At 25.0% G+C, this 20056-nt stretch overlaps 6 protein-coding genes across 6 annotated transcripts; 5 read left to right on the plus strand and 1 right to left on the minus strand.

Moving 5' to 3' along the window:
• Positions 1-890: 890 nt before the first annotated feature.
• On the plus strand, positions 891-2285 carry OCT59_010417 (uncharacterized protein; the record flags this gene model as incomplete). The annotated part of the gene is made up of 5 exons (XM_066132987.1): positions 891-1260; positions 1337-1547; positions 1689-1809; positions 1876-1938; positions 2019-2285. The coding sequence occupies 5 exons, from the start codon at positions 891-893 to the stop codon at positions 2283-2285; spliced, it is 1032 nt and encodes a 343-aa protein (XP_066000578.1).
• A 2323-nt stretch (positions 2286-4608) lies between these two features.
• OCT59_010418 (uncharacterized protein) lies at positions 4609-5135 on the minus strand (the record flags this gene model as incomplete). Its single annotated transcript, XM_025326201.1, has 2 exons — positions 4609-4653; positions 4764-5135. 2 exons carry the CDS (start codon positions 5133-5135, stop codon positions 4609-4611), a joined length of 417 nt encoding a protein of 138 aa, XP_025177306.1.
• Positions 5136-10299: 5164 nt separating this feature from the next.
• Positions 10300-11367, plus strand: OCT59_010419 (uncharacterized protein; the record flags this gene model as incomplete). The annotated part of the gene is made up of 3 exons (XM_066132988.1): positions 10300-10342; positions 10419-11020; positions 11101-11367. The coding sequence occupies 3 exons, from the start codon at positions 10300-10302 to the stop codon at positions 11365-11367; spliced, it is 912 nt and encodes a 303-aa protein (XP_066000579.1).
• Positions 11368-12966: 1599 nt separating this feature from the next.
• On the plus strand, positions 12967-14478 carry OCT59_010420 (uncharacterized protein; the record flags this gene model as incomplete). Its single annotated transcript, XM_066132989.1, has 4 exons — positions 12967-13297; positions 13385-13648; positions 13744-14183; positions 14260-14478. The coding sequence occupies 4 exons, from the start codon at positions 12967-12969 to the stop codon at positions 14476-14478; spliced, it is 1254 nt and encodes a 417-aa protein (XP_066000580.1).
• A 427-nt stretch (positions 14479-14905) lies between these two features.
• Positions 14906-16136, plus strand: OCT59_010421 (uncharacterized protein; the record flags this gene model as incomplete). Its single annotated transcript, XM_066132990.1, has 5 exons — positions 14906-15365; positions 15439-15468; positions 15531-15938; positions 16008-16043; positions 16126-16136. The coding sequence occupies 5 exons, from the start codon at positions 14906-14908 to the stop codon at positions 16134-16136; spliced, it is 945 nt and encodes a 314-aa protein (XP_066000581.1).
• Positions 16137-17629: 1493 nt separating this feature from the next.
• OCT59_010422 (uncharacterized protein) lies at positions 17630-18957 on the plus strand (the record flags this gene model as incomplete). Its single annotated transcript, XM_025310900.2, has 3 exons — positions 17630-18086; positions 18165-18677; positions 18746-18957. 3 exons carry the CDS (start codon positions 17630-17632, stop codon positions 18955-18957), a joined length of 1182 nt encoding a protein of 393 aa, XP_025177309.2.
• Between the last annotated feature and the right edge of the window lie 1099 nt (positions 18958-20056).

Raw genomic sequence — 20056 nt, forward strand, 5'->3', positions numbered from 1 at the left:
GTTATAAAGCAGATTGTATAGTAATATTTATTATGGGATGTTGAATTTTTTTATTTTTATTTTAATTTTATTAGCTAGCAGATTGAAACATAATGATATAGTAACATAATTTTTTTTTTTTAGTTGAGAGAATCCAAAAATAAAAGTTTATAAATATAGTTTTTAAAATTATTTTTAAACCTATGTTTAGCCGTAAATACCCAATAAGAATGCAGCATTGTTTAATAATTGTGAATTGGTGCTGCAAGCATAATTATTGGAATTTTAATATCGTGTGAAATTATGATGTTATAATTAAACTTTAATAAACTTACATTACTTATATTAAACTTATAAATTAAACTTACTTTATTATTAATACTTCAAATAAAGTTTATCGTAATAATAGCTCAATTATAAATCAAACATCACGATAATTGATTAAAATTATAGCCTCGCCTTTAAAAACCATGCAATCGGATTGATTATTTGGTTAATTATTTTCTAGATTATTAGTAATTCTATTAAATTTTAAATCATTTGAACTGATGTTTTTGTGGTTCCGTTGTTATTATTGACGCGAGTTATTGTATCGGTTCTTTTACAATTTAGGTTCATTATTTGATCTAAATTATTAATAATTCGAAATAGATTATTAGTAATGCTTAAATTTTAAAATGTTGTGGTTCCATGGCGCGAGTTATTGTATCAGTTTTTTTACTATTTATTTGAAATAAATTATTAGTAATGCTTAAATTTTAAAATGTTGTAGTTCCGTGACGCGAATTATTGTATCAATTTTTTTACAAATATTATTTTAATAATGAATCAGTTTCTATAAATTAATCAATAAATCATTTAATCATCTATAAATTTTTTAATTTTTTCTTCACTTATTTCAAAAATCTAAAATGTCTTTACAAAAATTATTATTAAAAAATTTAAAAGTTCATCCCCTCTTTTTTTATAAACTCAAACCAAGTTCAATTCCTGTTGACCGCCGCTATTATTTTAATCCTATCTGTAATGGGATTAACAGAAATGAATGTGTATATTTCAATTCCGTAGAAACTCGATCAAATCACTGGTCTCCCAACGATGTGTGTAATTTTCTCAAAAAAGAATTAAAAGAAAAGTGGACACCTGATTTAAAAGATATCATTTTAAGTCAAAGAATAAGCGGTAAAGATTTAAAATCTTTAAATATAGAAAGACTAGAGTCATTGAATTTCCCGACAATGACGTTTTTCAACATTATCGATATTATTAAAAATTTAAATTGTAAGTTTATTTTTTTGGTTCACTTTATAATCTGGTAATTTTTTTATACTGACCAACCATTCTTTGTTTTTAAAAGCAAAAACTATTTTTATACAGGATTATGGTGAAGATGGAAATTTATTAGAAACATTTAAAAAAATAGTATTCCATAGCGATACCGAAATTCAAGACTTCTTAAATTTGGTACAAGGAAAAGGTTTCGTGGAAATTATCGATGCTAAAGGCAAGAAATTACCAATCGAGGAAAAGCCACCATCAATTGTTAATATAGAAATGCAAGATAACTTGTGATTACTTAACAAAAAACAAAAGTTTTCCGCCCCCGTTACTAGTAATGATTCACCTAAAAAAGAGAAAATTAAGGAACGAGGTGATGTTTCTAATTTGGCCTGTAATTTACAAAGTATAGAAAATTTTAAACATTATAGAATTGAGTTCCATTTTATTTCAAAGATCAAATATGAATCAACATGGACCGAAACAGAAGACAAAGCCATGAAAGAAGAAACTTTATTAGCAATAATGGAAGCTCTCAATAAATATGAATCAGTACCTATCAAAATTTATCCTAAAAATATCATTAAGGATCAGCTTCAAACCCCGATCATGGGATAGGATAAAATCTTAATTGCCGGAGAAAGGATGTATTTGGTTGAAGCCGAACATAATATAACACTTGTAAGTATCAATTCACAATCATCTCTCTTTTGAATATTTGAATAAGCTAACTAATTATTTCCTATTCTCGCATTCTTTAGGAAAACATCAATAACCTCTCAGACGAAATAAAAGAATTCAAAAAATTGAAAAAGAATGATGTAAGTAGCGAATATCATGAATTATTGGATAAACTAATGATAGAAGGCATTATCTGTGGGGTTAATTTTCCAAAAGAATTTCGAAAAATGGCAAAGGATAGAGGTTTATACCCGGGCGGCGGAAGATACAAGGTTAGAATCCCTTATGATCTAAATCTCTTAAATTTCTCTGAAAATCATGTCGAAATTTCTTTAAAAATTAATTGAAAAATAGCCTTTTGGTCTTAAACAAATTCTTTTTCTTTTAAATTTATATAAACTAGAGATATTCTCATAATCTCGATAGTTTGGGACTTTTCAAACATAGTATTACTGTACATCACACGACCAATAAATTATATTTTTTTGTGATGATTATTCCTACTTTTTACCCGTCTTGCATAGTGTATCTACCGGGATATTAAATTTCCTGTCTCACAGATGAGGAATGATATGATCCTGATAGTATACATATTATCGTATCTTTATAAGTGAGCAAGTCCGTAACACAAAATCGTAAATGGTAAGGCAACCAGCGTACGATGTTTATTATAACAAACGCTGTTAAGCAATTGCGATCGATTACAGTCGGCGGCTCGGCGCTCGGTATAACGAAGTAGGCGTCCGGGCCGATCAGGCCTTCGTTATAAGTAAATTCGTTAATGCTATAACGGATTATTCGGTATAGCGGAAAAATTTGGTATAATACAATAAAATATAGGGAAATCAATACATTTGTAAAACGTCATGATCATGAAAGGAAAAGGAAACTTTTGAAACATAAACCACCCATCTTTTGATAAATGAATCAAAAGTGGTAAAATTGCTTATTTAAAAAAAATTTCATAAAACCAACATCAAATTGCCTTTTATATTAAAATTTATCTTGCAAAATACTAAGAAATTCGGGTCATTTACATATAAATTTTTCTTCGTTCAACGTTATACTGCATTTTATTAGTAAAATTCGGTGTAATAAATTTTTTTTCATATGATTAAATGCGTACCAAACTAAGGATTCGTTATATCAAAATTCGCTATAGAAATGGCTGACTGTACATGTAATTAATGCAATACCTGATACTGTAAATAAGACTAAAATAATATACATATATATAAATAAAACTGTTTTAAGAATAATAATAATGAATAAAATATTATACCGTATAGTGAGAAGGTGAGAGAGAGAGTGAAGGAGAATTTCACACTTGTTTTGTTTCAGGTTTTCAGCCGTAAACAATTTGCGTAAAAAAATAACAAAAAAAAAGAAAATACTATTGAGGCTAAATTCAAAAAATAAGATTTACTACAAAGTGATTTGTTTGATAAAAATAAATATAATTAATGTATAGAACTTTTTTTTCGAAAAAAACTCGGGTATAAAAAATTACAGTTTACAATAAATGTGACTCTCAATACAATTTCTTTTATTGTTATTACAATAATCCTCTTTTTGAAAATTATTTTCAATGATAAATATGAATGAAGTGTGCGTGTATATATATTTTATCCGCACAATTTATTTTTGAATTGTTTCGTCCATTTTTTGGGGGAGTTTTAGAATACCATCTTTATGTAACCTTCTTAAAATGAATAATAGGTCTTTTTGTACGTACTACAATTACAACGATAAAATATTTTCCTGATACACTTTTTTTATCGGACTACTCTTCCTTTCTTTGTTTCTTGTTCTATTGTAGAAACAATAGAAAAAATGATGATTGTTAAATGTTTCGCATATACAAATCAAAATTAGACGTGCTCAACAAAAGAATTCGGTTTAATAACCATTAAAAGCTTCATTATAGTTTGATTCTAGTTTGAGTGGTCGACCGATAGGGATATTATTATATTATTTTTTTTTCGATACAGTATATGATCAATTCCGCAACTCTGCGAAAAACAATTTGTGGCTTTGAGAAAGAAGGTTAGAACTTGAAATAAATAAATAAATAAACAAACAAACAAACAAACAAATACTAATAAAGAATTTTTTGATAATTTTTACTGCCTAAAAAGGAGATTCATTTAATTAGTGTGTGTCTCTGTAATAATTTAATTAATAGACTAATTGATTAAACCAGAAAATAATATTTCGTACATTGTCAGTTCTATTTATAAATTAGCCAGGAATATAAATATGTTAATCTCATTAAGGACATTGATAAAATATTGCGTTACTAAACAATGAATTTTGAAAGTAAGAAGATGCTTGCATTCCTTATGCGTTAAGCACAAGGAAAATTATGTAACGTTTGAAAGGCATCAAAATAATGATAATTATATAATTTATCTTTCATTTTTCAAAATTAATTTATTACCAGTTTACTTTAATTGGCTGTGCGTATCATTTGCATTTTACATAATTTAGTTTGCTAAGAACAATGTTGTATACATCATGTCGTATTGTAAGGTATTTCTTTCTTTTGATAATTGCTCTTCCGTGTAGACAAACGCATTTTGTCAATGACATTAAACCAATTTAAGTAGAATTGAAAGATTCTTTCGTTTTAATTTTATTAATTTGAACTCAATTGCTCTTGTATTTTATTTAATTTGAAGAAATAATACATTTATATACTCTATAAGCTATAAGCTAATAATATAATTAAGATATTAAGATATGATAAAAAGTAGAATGTTATATATTATTGGGGAGTACATGTAGAACCAACACCTGCGCATAATCCATCTATCACAACATACTTTACCACAGCAATTTTGTGCACCACCTGTGCATGGCTTACCATCAAGAATACAAGTAGGTGGTGGTGTAACACATGCAAATTTTGTATGCGTACAAGTGGCAGTTTTTGTACAATGGCCATCATCATCACCATCACCATCACCATGACCATGACCATGACCATGACCGTGGCCCCTTTTATCACGCTTAAGTTTAAGAGTGGGAGTGGCTTTGCAGGTTGAAGAGGTTTTAGTGATCGTTGTTGTTGTAGTGGTAGTTGTAGTTTTACATTTACCATGGTTACCATGGGCATCAACAATAATAGTCAATGCCAAAAATGCTAACAGGTAGAAAAGAATAATCGAAGAAAGTTTAAGAGACTTTTTATTCATTTTTAAAAATTAAATTATCTACGAGTCAAAATGTAAACTTTTAAAATAATACAATGTATTATATCGAACTAAAAGGAATTTCAACAGTTTATCAGTATAACTTTTGAACAGAGATTTTACATGGCAATGTGGTGTAATTCAAGCATCTAAAAATAAAATCGATAGAAATAAAATTCAACGAGCAATAAAAACCTTGGTTCGTTGTTCTTAGAAAAAAGTGAATTCATGATTTGTTAATTTCATATGTTGTGCCTTAAATCTAATTACAGTCAGACCTCTATAATTGCACTCTCCATAATTGCACTCACTATGTATACCCTCTCTAAATGCACCCTCTGGTTCGGTCCCAAGCTTATATGATCTCTAATTATTTTACCTCTATAAATGCACACCCTCTTTAAATGCACTATTTTGAAAATTATGCATATGGTCCCAAGGGGTGTGCAATTATGGAGGTCTGACTGTAATATAAAAAAAATACTGTACAAGAAAAAAATTTCCTTTTATATACAAAAAGGTTCAATAATATTTTTCCTAAATTAGTTATTTTCAATAAGATGAAACATGATGCATTATTATGCAATTCAAAATTGAAAGTTTGTTTGTATAGAACTATAGATATACTATATTTTCATATGACGAATATGCAAAATATTATTAGTAAATATTATTCGAGGACGTTCAATAGAGAGAAATATAAATAAAAATAAAAAAAAAAATTTAATTAAAATAAATAAATAACAAAAAATTTTCCTTTTATATAGTATTTAATAAGATTTACTAAAATAAATTTCGATCACAAGTATGTAGATTGGCTCCTTACTGCTACATGCTCTTATAATATTTTTTTTTCATTTTATGTTACGTTAAAGCACCTCCTTCAGAGACAGAATTTTTTCAGTGTGCGTGAATCTATTTTCACCAATTATTTGTCACTTATATACGCCAAAATGCCATTTTGTTGGCGATTGGCAAACAATGATATTTTGGTACGAAAGTCAGATATCGGCTATGCTTCCGGGATTAATTAAAATGAAACTAGAGGATTCGCCGCTACTAGTTTATCTGAAGGTTTTTTTTTTGTTTATATATTCTATTTATTTGTTTAACATAAGACATTTTTGCGTAAATTACATGATTAATACATATATACGATAATTAAATCGTAAAGTACTATCTACGTATTTACACAATTCCCTCCAAGAGGTAGCCGCCTGCTTAATTTTGACTGAGTCAAGAGGACTGGCCCAATGACTATGTTAATCTATCTTGGGTAAAGAAGGGAATAAAAAAGACACAAAATAAAAACTAATCTAGGTATTTTTCTTTCATTCCATGGATGCTGCGTGTAAATACTGCCAGATACAGAATGGTTTACAAATTTATTACAGTCGACTCTCGAAGCACGTGACATTTAACCAATCAAATACGACGTTATAACGAAGAAACCAATCAAATTCTTTAAAATTCTTCGCTATAGCCTTATAACGAATTGAGGTGAAAACCGGAGGGTTCGTTATCTGATATCGAGAGCCGACTGCATATATATGCTTCCCTGCTATAATCCTAGAGAAGTTTACACTAGTAGACTCTCAAACCAAAAAATGTTCAGAAAATGAAAAAAATAGTATGCATGCAAATATAGTAAACAGAACAAAAAAAGATGGGTTCATAAAGCCAAGGAGTACCATACTGAATGCATTAAAATTAATTTTAAATTATTTATTATAGTCATTGAATTTTACAAATGTTCCAACTTTGCAACTTTACCGTTATTACAGTAAATAAATGATACATGGTCTAAATTCGCAAAAAAATTAGCGACTATGAAGATTCAAAAAAAAATATGATTTGTTGCTAGTTCTTGAATTACAAATGCAAAAATAGAATTAAAAAAAATTATTTGACAAAATGAAAAAAAAAACTAAAAAATAAAGATATTTATTTTGACAGTATTTTGACAGGACCGGGAAAACAATAAAGGTCACCGGTTTTCTTGGTTCGAACCCATAATTAATTTTCAAAAAGGTCACCGTAAAAATAATTAATAAAAGTCACGTGTTGGTTCGCAAGAATAAAATTTGAGTGAAGATCTGTTTTTGGAGCGAAATAAATAGCCAATTGACCAATCATAAGATGGTTCGCATTTATATGATTTTCTGAATTTTTTCCGGTGACCTTTATATATAGTTTTCCCGGTCCTATTTTGACCCACACTTAAATAGTGGGTTACGCGTCGGTTACGGAATCGGGGTGATCCCAATTGCCACAGCCGCCGCACCTTTTCGTAGCAGGGTACGCTTCACCATTATGTACCATGGCAGCAAATAAAATAGCAGCAAATACAAAAATAAATCGGTTCATAGTGTTTCTGAAGATAATTCGTATTAGAGAGTTATTATTTTAGTAATTTTAATCTTATAGTTTTTAGTTTTTTTTCTGTGTTCTTCATGGCCACCACCTTTTTCACCTTTTTTATAATAAAAAAAAATCGTCGCGTGATTTTTCTTAAACATTTTTTTTCTGTGAATCAGACAAAATCATACGGACTAAACATAAGAAAAAGGCTAATAAAGTTTTCTTATTTCAATCTCATTTAGTTTTTTTTACAACATTTTTATGTGTCGTATTTGGAACTTAATTTTGATGATCGATGATCCAAAAACGTTTCTAGCTTTTTTTGATCTGATTTTATCCATATAATTATGTCGTTTACCACCACCCCCTTTGCTATGATTTAATTAAATTAAATTTAAAATAACCATTTTAAATGGGAATTTCCCATTATAATAATAACCAAATAATATTTTACCAAGTGATAGAGATCGCATGTTCGAGTCATATCATGCGCATGATGCATGTGATTTCATGATGCGCATGTGGCATGTGCATAAATAGAGTTTTGGTACGAAAATCATTTGAGCGACTGATACAAGACTGACAACAAAATCTCGACAATCCAATATCTTGACAAGTCAAAATCCCGACAAAATTATAACACATTTAAACTAAATATTACATATTGCAAAAATTATTTTATTAGAACACACATCACAAAATTGTCGATATAATGACTTGTCGCATGGGCTCGTTATGACGTTGCCAAAAATAAATATGATGATGCAAGGAAGAAACGCTCTGATATTCATAAGATTTTGGATTGCCGAGATTTCGGATTGTCGAGATTTTGTTGTCGATCTTGTGTTAGTCGTGCAAGAGATTTTGATCGGATACCCATAAATAGTTATTATAATTATTGTAAAAACGCGCACAAATTATTTGATTATATTTCATCATGTGCATGATAAATCACATTTTGCCCATCTCTAGTACAAATTAATGCTACATTTTTCTTATTAAAAGATTATTTATGGGTTTAGGGCAAATTATTCGAAATTGCGCATTTTAAATTGTTCTAATCGAATATTAATCTCATGTCATCAAATGAAATTTTGTACCATCGCGACTTGTGATTTGGAATATCGTATTTTCCCTAATTACATCATACATATTTTTTGTACAATTTCGACGCTAGAAGGATTTGAAATATGAAATCCTTAAATTTGATTTATATTAGTCATTAAATATGCTGATTCTTAAAAGATAAATAGATCTAGATCTTACAAACTTGTTACTATATAAAATTGGGCAAATACAAAAAAACATTAATTAAACAAATACCTTATCGCTAGTTATCATAATAAATATAAACCGGTTGTACAATTCGGTTCCAACCGGTTTTGTAAAAATTGGTTTTAAACGAGTCAAACCGTTTTAAATTCGGTTTCCAAAAATCCAACCGGTTCCAAACTCTAGTCATATTTCTAGGGTAGTTCTAGGGTAGTTCCAGGCGCTGGCGAGTTTCCATAAATCACGAGATGATCGGCTAATCAGAAAAAAAAAGCTAAGCCACCATTAATATTCTTATATTGATATGAGGGGTTAAATATCACGTGTCGGGTAATTTCATTATAAAGCGATTGTAATATTGTATAGTAATATACAATTATGGGATGTTGATTTTTTTTTTATTTTTATTTTTATTTTAATTTTATTAGCACATAATTTTTTTTTTAGTTGAGAGAATCCAAAAATAAAAATTTATAAATATAGTTTTTAAAATTATTTTTAAACCTATGTTTAGCCGTGAATACAATGCAGCATTGGTTAATAATTGTGAATTTGTGGCTGCAAGCATAATTATTAAATTTTAATATCGTGTGAAATTATGATGTTATAATTAAACTTTAATAAACTTACATTACTTATATTAAACTTATAAATTAAACTTACTTTATTATTAATACTTCAAATAAAGTTTATCGTAATAATAGCTCAATTATAAATCAAACATCACGATAATTGATTAAAATTATAAGCCTTGCCTTTAAAAATCATGCAATTGGATTGTTTTTATTATTAAAGATGTTTCAACTAACTATTATTTGGTTAATTATTTTCTAGATTATTATTAATTCTATTAGTAATGCTTAAATTTTAAATCATTTGAACTGATGTTTGTGGTTCCGTTGTTATTATTGACGCGAGTTATTGTTATCAGTTTTTTTACAATTTAGGTTCATTATTTGATCTAAATTATTAATAATTCGAAATAGATTATTAGTAATGTTCCATGGCGCGAGTTATTGTATCAGTTTTTTTACTATTTAGGTTCATTATTTATTAATAATTCGAAATAAATTATTAATAATGCTTAAATTTTAAAATGTTGTGGTTCCGTGACGCGAATTATCGTATCAATTTTTTACAAATATTATAATGAATCAGTTTCTATAAATTAATCAATAAATCATTTAATCATCTACAAATTTTTTCACTTATTTCAAAAAGCTAAAATGTCTTTACAAAGATTATTATTATTAAAAAATTTAAAAGTTCGTCCCCCTTTTTTTTATAAATTCAAACCAAGTTCAATTCCTATTGACCGCCGCTATTATTTTAATCCTACCTGTAATGGGATTAACAGAAAGGAATGTGTATGTTTCAATTCCGTAGAAACTCGATCAAATCACTGGTCTCCCAACGATGTGTGTAATTTTCTCCAAAAAGAATTAAAAGAAAAGTGGACACCTGTCAAAGAATAAGCGGTAAAGATTTAAAATCTTTAGACATAGAAAGACTTAAATCATTGAATTTCCCGAAAATGACGTTTTTCAACATTATCGATATTATCAAAATTTTAAATTGTAAGTTTATTTTTTTGGTTCACTTTATAATCTGGTAATTTTTTTATACTGACCAACCATTCTTTGTTTTTAAAAGCAAAAACTATTTTTATACAGGATTATGGTGAAGATGGAAATTTATTAGAAACATTTAAAAGAATAATATTCCATAGCGATACCGAAATTCAAGACTTCTTAAATTTGGTACAAGGAAAAGGTTTCGTGGAAATTATCAATGCTAAAAGCAAGAAATTACCAATCGGTGAAAAGCCACCATCAATTGTTAATATAGAAATGCAAGATAACTTGCGATTACTTAACAAAAAACAAAAGTTTTCCGCCCCCGTTACTAGTAATGATTCACCTAAAAAAGAGAAAATTAAGGAACGAGGTGATGTTTCTAATTTGGCCTGTAATTTACAAAGTATAGAAAATTTTAAACATTATAGAATTGAGTTCCATTTTATTTCGAAGATCAAATATGAATCAACATGGACCGAAGTAGAAGACAAAGCAATGAAAGAAGAAACTTTATTAGCAATAATGGAAGCTCTCAATAAATATGAAACAGTACCTATCAAAATTTATCCTAAAAATATCATTAAGGATCAGCTTCAAACCCCGATCATGGGATGGGATAAAATCTTAATTGCCGGAGAAAGGATGTATTTGGTTGAAGCCGAACATAATATAACACTTGTAAGTATCAATTCACAATCATCTCTCTTTTGAATATTTGAATAAGCTAACTAATTATTTCCTATTCTCGCATTCTTTAGGAAAACATCAATAACTTCGCAGACGAAATAAAAGAATTTAAAAAATTGAAAAAGAATGATGTAAGTAGCGAATATCATGAATTATTGGATAAACTAATGATAGAAGGCATTATCTGTGGGGTTAATTTTCCAGAAGAATTTCGAAAAATGGCAAAGGATAGAGGTTTATTTAGTGTATACCCGGGCGGCGGAAGATATAAGGTCAGAATTCCTTATGACCTAAATCTCTCAAATTTTGAAAAATGTCGAAATTTCTTTAAAAATTAATTGAAAAATAGCCTTTTTGGTCTTAGACAAAATTTTTTTCTTTTAAATTTATATATAAAATAATTGTTTATGTTTAATATGTGTAATTATTTAATTTTACCATATACGTACTGGAATAATAATAAATCATCGTATAAAAATATACTGATTAAAAAACAAATATGTGAATCTATGCATAAATGAATATCTTGAAAATCAAATTCATTTGCCACATTTTATTATTTCTTTTCAACTTTAAAAATGAGTTAACCAAAATATCGTATTTCCCCATTGTTAAGAACGCCAATTATGCTGCATTATGCCGATTTTGACCAGCATTGTGGTCCGACCATTAAAAAAAGAGATGCTTAATAATTCTATACTTTGATAAATGATAATACTGATATTATAGCCTTTACCTTTTTTATAGTGACTTGTAACCAGCACTTAAAAAAAATCTATACTTAAATACTGGATTAACCTAGTTTTAGTTTAAATATGATATGTATTTTTATAATAAAGTTGACTAATAGCATCTGACATCTCTTTCGCTGTAAAAAAAAAAATTTTTTTTTTCTTTTGAAAATGGAAAAATATTTCCGATTAAAGTAGGATCAATAATCAATAATACGAAATCGGAATACGAAGTCGGAGATAAGATTTGATTAACAATAATACGCTACATCAACAAATTACGATAATTTGCACCAATTTATTTTTAATTTCAATTATTTCTTTTAATTTTAGAAAATGAATTAACCAAAACGATAGAAAACAAAACCATTTCTGTATTTAATAATACTAATATTAATACTAATATTATATATCCCTTAAATTTTTTCACTTGAATACAAAGAATTTTTCAATCAATCACGTAAAAGAAGGATTTTGGCAAAAATCGGATGTACATATTTTTTTTTCTTAATAAAAACATATGCAAAAAAAAATATTTCTGATTAATAATTACTCCTGTTTTTGTTGCCGTTATCTTATTATTATATTCTCATTTAAAAAAATTTGTTTACGTCATTTACATCAAAAATTATCATTTTTGGATTTAGTAATAATTATTATTATAATATCGTGTCACAAATATTGGGTATTGCGTCACTTATTTCTTATTTCTTTTTCAACGTCAAAGCACGTTAAAAGAGCTCAGCTGGCTTATATTAACCGCGCATTATAAGAAAAAAAAATGGAATTACAACCCATCTTTTTAAACATGTAAAGAAGGATTTTAATCAAAAAAAAAATCATCTTTTACGATAAAACGGAGATTAAAGGAGTATCTCTTTTTCAAATTTTTTAAGTTTTAACCAAAATCAAATCATTTCTGCACTTTAATAATACTAATAATATACATATATCCCTTAAATACATACAAATAAAAAATAATGGGCGAAATAAATAGAACATTATTATTTTCTCCTGAATTGTTGTAATTTTTATTGGTTAAATTTTATCTAATTTGCGACGATTCACATTATTATCATACATTATTGTATTTTTTGCAATCTTTTTTTTTCAATATCACAAGTTGGTTTTTTTTCTTACAAAAAGGCAATGTGATCGCGAATTTTTTCATAAACTTCTCGTGAAAAAAAATTTTGCAATCAGAAAATGTCGTTACTTGCATCTATTCGATCTATTCGACAACTTCAGTCACGTCAATCTTCTCGATTTTTTAGATCGACTACTATGTGCCTAAAAACATATAAGAAGGCATCTGATCCCTCTGAATTGTCGTCTGAAAGAATTGTCGAACGTTTAGGAACCTACCTGAGACAATATCATCATCGTGAAGAAGATTGGAACACTCAGTCATCGAACATCATTAATGTCATTCAGAATAAACTCACTAAGAACGACCTGTTAAATATAGATGATAAGGAATTCCAACATAAAGGAATTATATCACAATATGTTTTGAAAGCAGCCAAAGAGTTAAATGGTAAGTTACCAAAATTCTTGAGTGATTGTAATTAATTGTTTATTAAAATTATGACTATAACTCAATAATATTATTTAAATTTAACAGAAGATAATTCTATAAATGAAACGGAAATGCCCTTCCATACCAAAATTGATGATTTGAATGTTAAAACCTGGACACCAAAAGAAGTTAAACAATTTTTGAAAGAAAAATTAAGTAGTATGTGGACTGCAAAAGAAGAAAATTTTTTTGACAAATTTCAAATTAATGGACAAGATTTGTTAAATTTGAGAAGTGATACCACACGACCATTAGGTTTGGCTCGCACGTTCGATAGTGAATTACAAAAATTAGTAAAACCTCTCAATGGTAAATTACAAACATTAAAACATTTTCCTAAATGAATAAAGTTGTTTTTACAGTTTGAGATAACATTATTTTTTTTTTTTATATAATTTCATTAGCAAAAACGATTTATATTAAATCTTTTGACAAATCATTTGTAAAACATATTATACATAACAATAACGATCTAAGAAATCTTTTAAGAAAATTTTATGGAAAAGGTTTAGAACCTATTAAAGAAGATGCTGGAAACTATTGCGAATATCCGACTTTAATAAGATCGTTTCAAGGAATTAGAAATAATGAATTTTACCGAGTTGATCTTTCGGAATTTTTCCTTCGAAATAAGTTTTCGGAGAGAGTAAATTGGAAACAGATCGAAGACAAAGTAACAGAAGATGAATCATTTTCTGCTGTAAGAAATGAAATCCAGATACCAACTTTACTATATGATCGAATAATTACGGATGCTAGTGGGATAACAAAAATAGAATGGGATGGCACTTTTTATGATCATAAGAGATTATTTTTGTGCGAAGCTAAGCATAATATGTCAGAAGTAAGAATTTTTATTTTAAAATCATTTTGTAAATTACTGAATGAATGATTTTTGCTTATTAGCTTTGCATTCTTAGAAACATTTGACTAATCTTGTTAAAAGAGTAAAAAAATTTCAAAAAGGCGATTACGATGATCATATCACGTCCAAGGTTAAAGGGAAAACGTGTATTGGTGTCGCATGCGGTACCTATTTTTCACAAGAAGAACAATCTTTAGCGGACAAAAAGAAATTAATAAGCGTTTTTCCTGGTGGAGGCAGATATAGAGTAGACTTTCCGTTCCGTGGCAGATAGGCTTTCCGTAGTCAATATTTGCAAAAAAAATATATTTCTGTAAATTGTTTTTTGCATATATAAATTTCAAATAAAATTTCAAATTTTTAACAGTTAGTATAACCAAATTTTAAACTATTTTAGTAACTATTTCAAAGAGCAATTTACATAAAGAAATTTAATTTTGATTACTATTTAATAAATTATTAATATATTATCGGCTTAAATATAAATTTGTTTTATTAGTAAAATTGTTGCTTTACAATGTTTTAGATAAACTATTCAATAATTCAAAGAGGAAATATTATGTAGAATCAATCAAATAATATATATACTGTACAATGTACATGGTGAATCAATTTATTTCATGTGATAATTTCTAAATATAATCAAAGATCGTGAACCGTTAATCAATTACATGAGAAAATTTTTTACTTGTCTTGTAAATATGACTTCAAAAAAGATTTTATGTAAAAATCTTTATCAAACTCTCTCATATCCACAAAATTTATATTCCTCATCCCTTTTGAATTATTTTTTACGGAATGGTATTTCCAACAAATTTCTAACATTTAAAAGAACATTATCTATTACAAAAAAAATTGGCTTGATTATCTCTTCTCAAATTTTAAAAATTACATCACCTTATTTAAAATTTAATAAAAAACCTCAAATTAAAAATCCTTATTATTTTCAAGTTAAGAACTGGACATCAGAAGAAGTTAATCAATTTTTGAAGGAAAGAATGGGTGATAATTGGACTACAGAATTAAAGGAGTTTTTTGAAAAGCATAAAGTTACTGGAAGTGAACTTTTTATGCTAAATAACTATAGTAGATTTTCTGAATTATATGCTAAAGAAATTGGAATTACATATAATCTTAGGAAAATTATCAGCCAACTTTATAGTAAGTTTTAGTAATTTCTTATTTATTATAATTTTAAATTATTATATAACTGATTTATATTTTCTTTTAATAGCAAAGACAATATATATTCAAGATTATTTTAGTAATGATTATATTCAAACAGATATACATGATGATTTGGAATTTTTTGAATTTTTAAAAAAGCTAAAGGAAAAGGATTTGTATCTATTAATGATAATAATAAAATTCCAGAACATATTATATCTTTAAAAGATCTTCAACATAATCAATACTATTATATTATTAAAGATTGTTATTCACAAAAAGAATTAGATAAATATATATATCCACACCATACTTTAATCCATTCAAATAAAAAAATTAAGGAATTTAAATACTGGTCATCAGAAGAGGTTATTGAATTTTTAAAAAAGGAATTTGGTAATCATTGGACTACAAAAGTGGAATATTATTTTAAAAATATGAAATTTACTGGAAATCATCTATCAAAATTAAATTTAAATAACATATTAAATTATGATAAAATATTTAATAGATTTTTACCAATTATGACTAGTATTAAATTTCAAGAAATTATTTGCCAGTTACAAGGTAATTATTATAATTTCTTACAATAACTTTTATATTTACTTTATATAACTAATTTATTTATTTTTAAAGCAAAAACAATATATATTCAAGATTATAATTATGAAGGTGAAATAAAAGATAAGTTTTATAAATTGAAAATATATAATAATGAACATTTTAAAGATTATTTATATTTATTATGTAAAAGATATATATTAAAACCTATTAATTATAAAAAAAAATTGGTTGAATTTGGATCTTTTAGAAAACTTTGTAATAATCGATATTATCGAATTGTTTTAAAAAAAAATTTTTTTTTAAAAAAATTTTAAAATAATTGAATTACTAATAAAAGTTTTAATAATAATATTTTACATTTATATCTAACTTTATATTTATATAATTAATTATATATTATTACTACTTTTTATTTTTTTTAATTATTTTTTTAAAAAAGAAAATTAGCCAATTTTGAAAACCTTTTTTTTAATTTATAATTAATATTAAACTTTATAAAATAAAAAAATTTTCATTCAAATCAGATTACTAAATACTAAGATAATTGCAAAAACAATAAGTTTTATATTAAATGTTCAAGATTCTATTGAATTATAAAAATTAGTAAAACTTTTTAATAATAAATTACAAATATTTTTTTTAAATAAATAAAATTATTTGTTTTTATAATTTAAGATTATATTATTATTTTTTCTTATATATATGCAAAAATGGTTAATATTAAACTTTTTAACAAATTATTTGTAAAATATATTATATATAATAATAATAATCTTAGAAATCTTTTAAAAGAATAGATTTAAAACCTATTAAAAAAGATGCTAAAAATTATTGCAAATATCTGACTTTAATAAGATTATTTTAAGAAATTAAAAATAATGAATTTTATTAAATTGACCTTTCAGAATTTATCTTTTAAAATAAGTTTTTAGAAAAAACAAATTGAAACTAACTTAAAAAAAAAGTAATAAAAAATAAAATATTTTCTACTGTAAGAAATAAAATCCTAATTAAATTATATGATTAAATAATTACAGATGCTAGTGAAATAACAAAAATAGAATAGGATAGCATTTATATAAAGTATTTTTATGTAAAATTAAGCATGCATAAAATATTAAAAGTAAGAATTTTTATTTTAAATCATTTTGTAAATTATTAGATAAATAATTTTTGCTTATTAGCTTTACATTTTTAAAGTTATTTACTTAATTTTATTAAAAAAATAAAAAAATTTTAAATTGAAAATAATATGTTTTATAAATATTGCTTTTTGCATATATATATAAATTTCAAATAAAAAATTTCAAATTTTTAACAGCCAGTATAATTGATTTTAGTAACTACTCCATTAATTTGATTACTATTTAATAAATTAATATTATATTATCAGTTTAAATATAAATTTATTTTATATGATAAAATTTTATGTATTACAAGAAGTATATTAATCATTCAAATAATATAATATATTGTATGTCAGATGATGTCAATCTACATTATCAACTCAATATTATAATGCCTTAAATGGATTGGCTAGTATTACTAGCATAACATATATATGTTGAAATAATGAATAATTATACATCAATTCATTTCATGTGATAATTTCTAAATATAATTGAGGATCGTGAACCGTTAATCGTCATATAAGCAATTGCATGAGAAAATTTTTTTCTACTTATCTTATAAATATGACTTCAAAAAAAATTTTATATAAAAATCTTTATCGACCTCTCTTATATCCACAAACTTTATATTCTTCATCTCTTTTGGATTATTTTTCATGGAATGGTATTTCCAACAAATTTCTAATGTCTAAAAGAACATTATCTATTACAAAAAAAATTGGCTTGATTATTTCTTCTCAAATTTTAAAAATTACATCACCTTATTTAAAATTTAACAAAAAACCTCAAATTAAAAATCCTTATTATTTTCAAGTTAAGAACTGGACATCAGAAGAAGTTAACCAATTTTTGAAGGAAAGAATGGGTGATGATTGGACTACAGAATTAAAGAAGTTTTTGGAAAAGCATAAAGTTACTGGAAGTGAACTTTTTATGCTAAATAACTATATGTTTTCTAATTTTTATGTTGAAGAACTCAAAATTACATATAATCTTTATAACATTATCAGACAACTTTATAGTAAGTTTTAATAATTTCTTATTTTATTTTATTATAATTTAAATTATTATATAACTGATTTATATCATTTTTTAATAGCAAAAACAATATATATTCAAGATTATTTTAGTAATGATTTTTTTCAAACAGATATACAAGATGATTTGGAATTTCGTCTATTTTTAAGAAAAGCTAAAGGAAAAGGATTTGTATCTATTAATGATAATAATAAAATTCCAGAGCATATTATATCTTTAAAAGATCTTCAACATAATCAATACTATTATATTATTAAAGATTGTTATTCACAAAAAGAAAGAAAGAAATATATATATCCACATCATACTTTAATCCATTCAAATAAAAAATCTGATTTTCAAATTAAGGAATTTAAATACTGGTCATCAGAAGAGGTTATTGAATTTTTAAAAAAGGAATTTGATAATTATTGGACTACAAAAGTGGAATATTATTTTAAAAATATGAAATTTACTGGAAATCATTTATTAAAATTAAATTTAAATAACAAAATAAATCATGATAAAATATATAATAGATTTTTACCAATTATGACTAATCTAAAATTTCAAGAAATTATTCGACAGTTACAAGGTAATTATAATAATTTCTTATAATAACTTTATATTTACTTTATATAACTAATTTATTTATTTTTAAAGCAAAAACCATATATATTCAAGATTATAATTATGAAGGTGAAATAAAAGATAAATTTTATAAATCGAAAATATATAATAATGAACATTTTAAAAAATATATATATTCTTTATGTAATAAATCTACATTAAAACCTATTAATTATAAAAAAAAATTGGTTGGATTTAAATCTTTTAACAAACTTCGTAATAATCAATATTATCGAATTGTTTAAAAAAATTATTTGTTTAAAAAAATAATTGAATTATTAAAATTATTTAATAATAATAAATATAAATTTTGTAATAAAACCATAAAAAATAATTTAAATAATATATATTTATATAATTAATTATATATTACAAAAAATTATTATATAAAAAATTTGTATAATTATTATATATTATTATTAGGATGCTGTCAGATATTACTTAATATTTTAGGAGAAGGAAATAACTAAAAATTTTAGGTTACATACAATACTATATAAAGAATTATATATATAACATATCTTACTTAGGAAAGGGGGGTAAGCTCTTATATTCAAGTGATATTAGGTAATATCTGACAGTGCCCTTACTTTTTATTTTTTTTAATTATTTTTTAAAAAAGAAAATTAGCCAATTTTAATAAACTTTTTTTTAATTTATAGTTAATATTAAGTTTTATAAAAAAAATTTTTATTTAAATTAGATTAATAAATGTTAAGGTAATTGCAAAAAAAAAAATAAATAAATAAAAAAGCAAATTGAATTAATTTTAACAAAAAGTTATAAATTTTATATTAAATGTCCAAGATTCTGAATATATTTGGCTTGCAAATTCAAAACATTTTTTTAAATAAATGAAGTTATTTTGTTTTTATAATTTAAAATCTTTTTTTTATATATAAATCATTAGTAAATTTTGTTGTTAATATGTCAGCTGACTTTTTCTTTACAAGAGCTTTTAATTTTTCATATTGCATAATTGCAAAGTAGATAGTAAAATCTTTGTAAAGCAGAAAAGATATATAAATTTTATATTATTTACACCCAAAAGTACAAGTTTGTCTAAATAAGATTCAAAATAAAAGGTTCATAAAGTATTTGTATACATTTAGGACAACTCTTTTGAAATATGGCAGTATTGCTGAATACACAAAGTTTCTTCAGAAATACTTCAAAAATATTATAAAGGTCATTTCTAGTAAAGTTTTAAATTAAGTTGATAACTTCATCAAAGTTGAAATTTATTTCATTATTATTAGCAGCAAAACTTATTTTTTTAAATATTTTTTTAAAAAAACTATTGCTGAAATTTCATAAAAAAATGATCTATACATAGGATCATAT

The sequence above is a fragment of the Rhizophagus irregularis genome, chromosome 18, assembly GCF_026210795.1.
Source record: "Rhizophagus irregularis chromosome 18, complete sequence".
NCBI classification, from domain to species: domain Eukaryota; kingdom Fungi; phylum Glomeromycota; class Glomeromycetes; order Glomerales; family Glomeraceae; genus Rhizophagus; species Rhizophagus irregularis.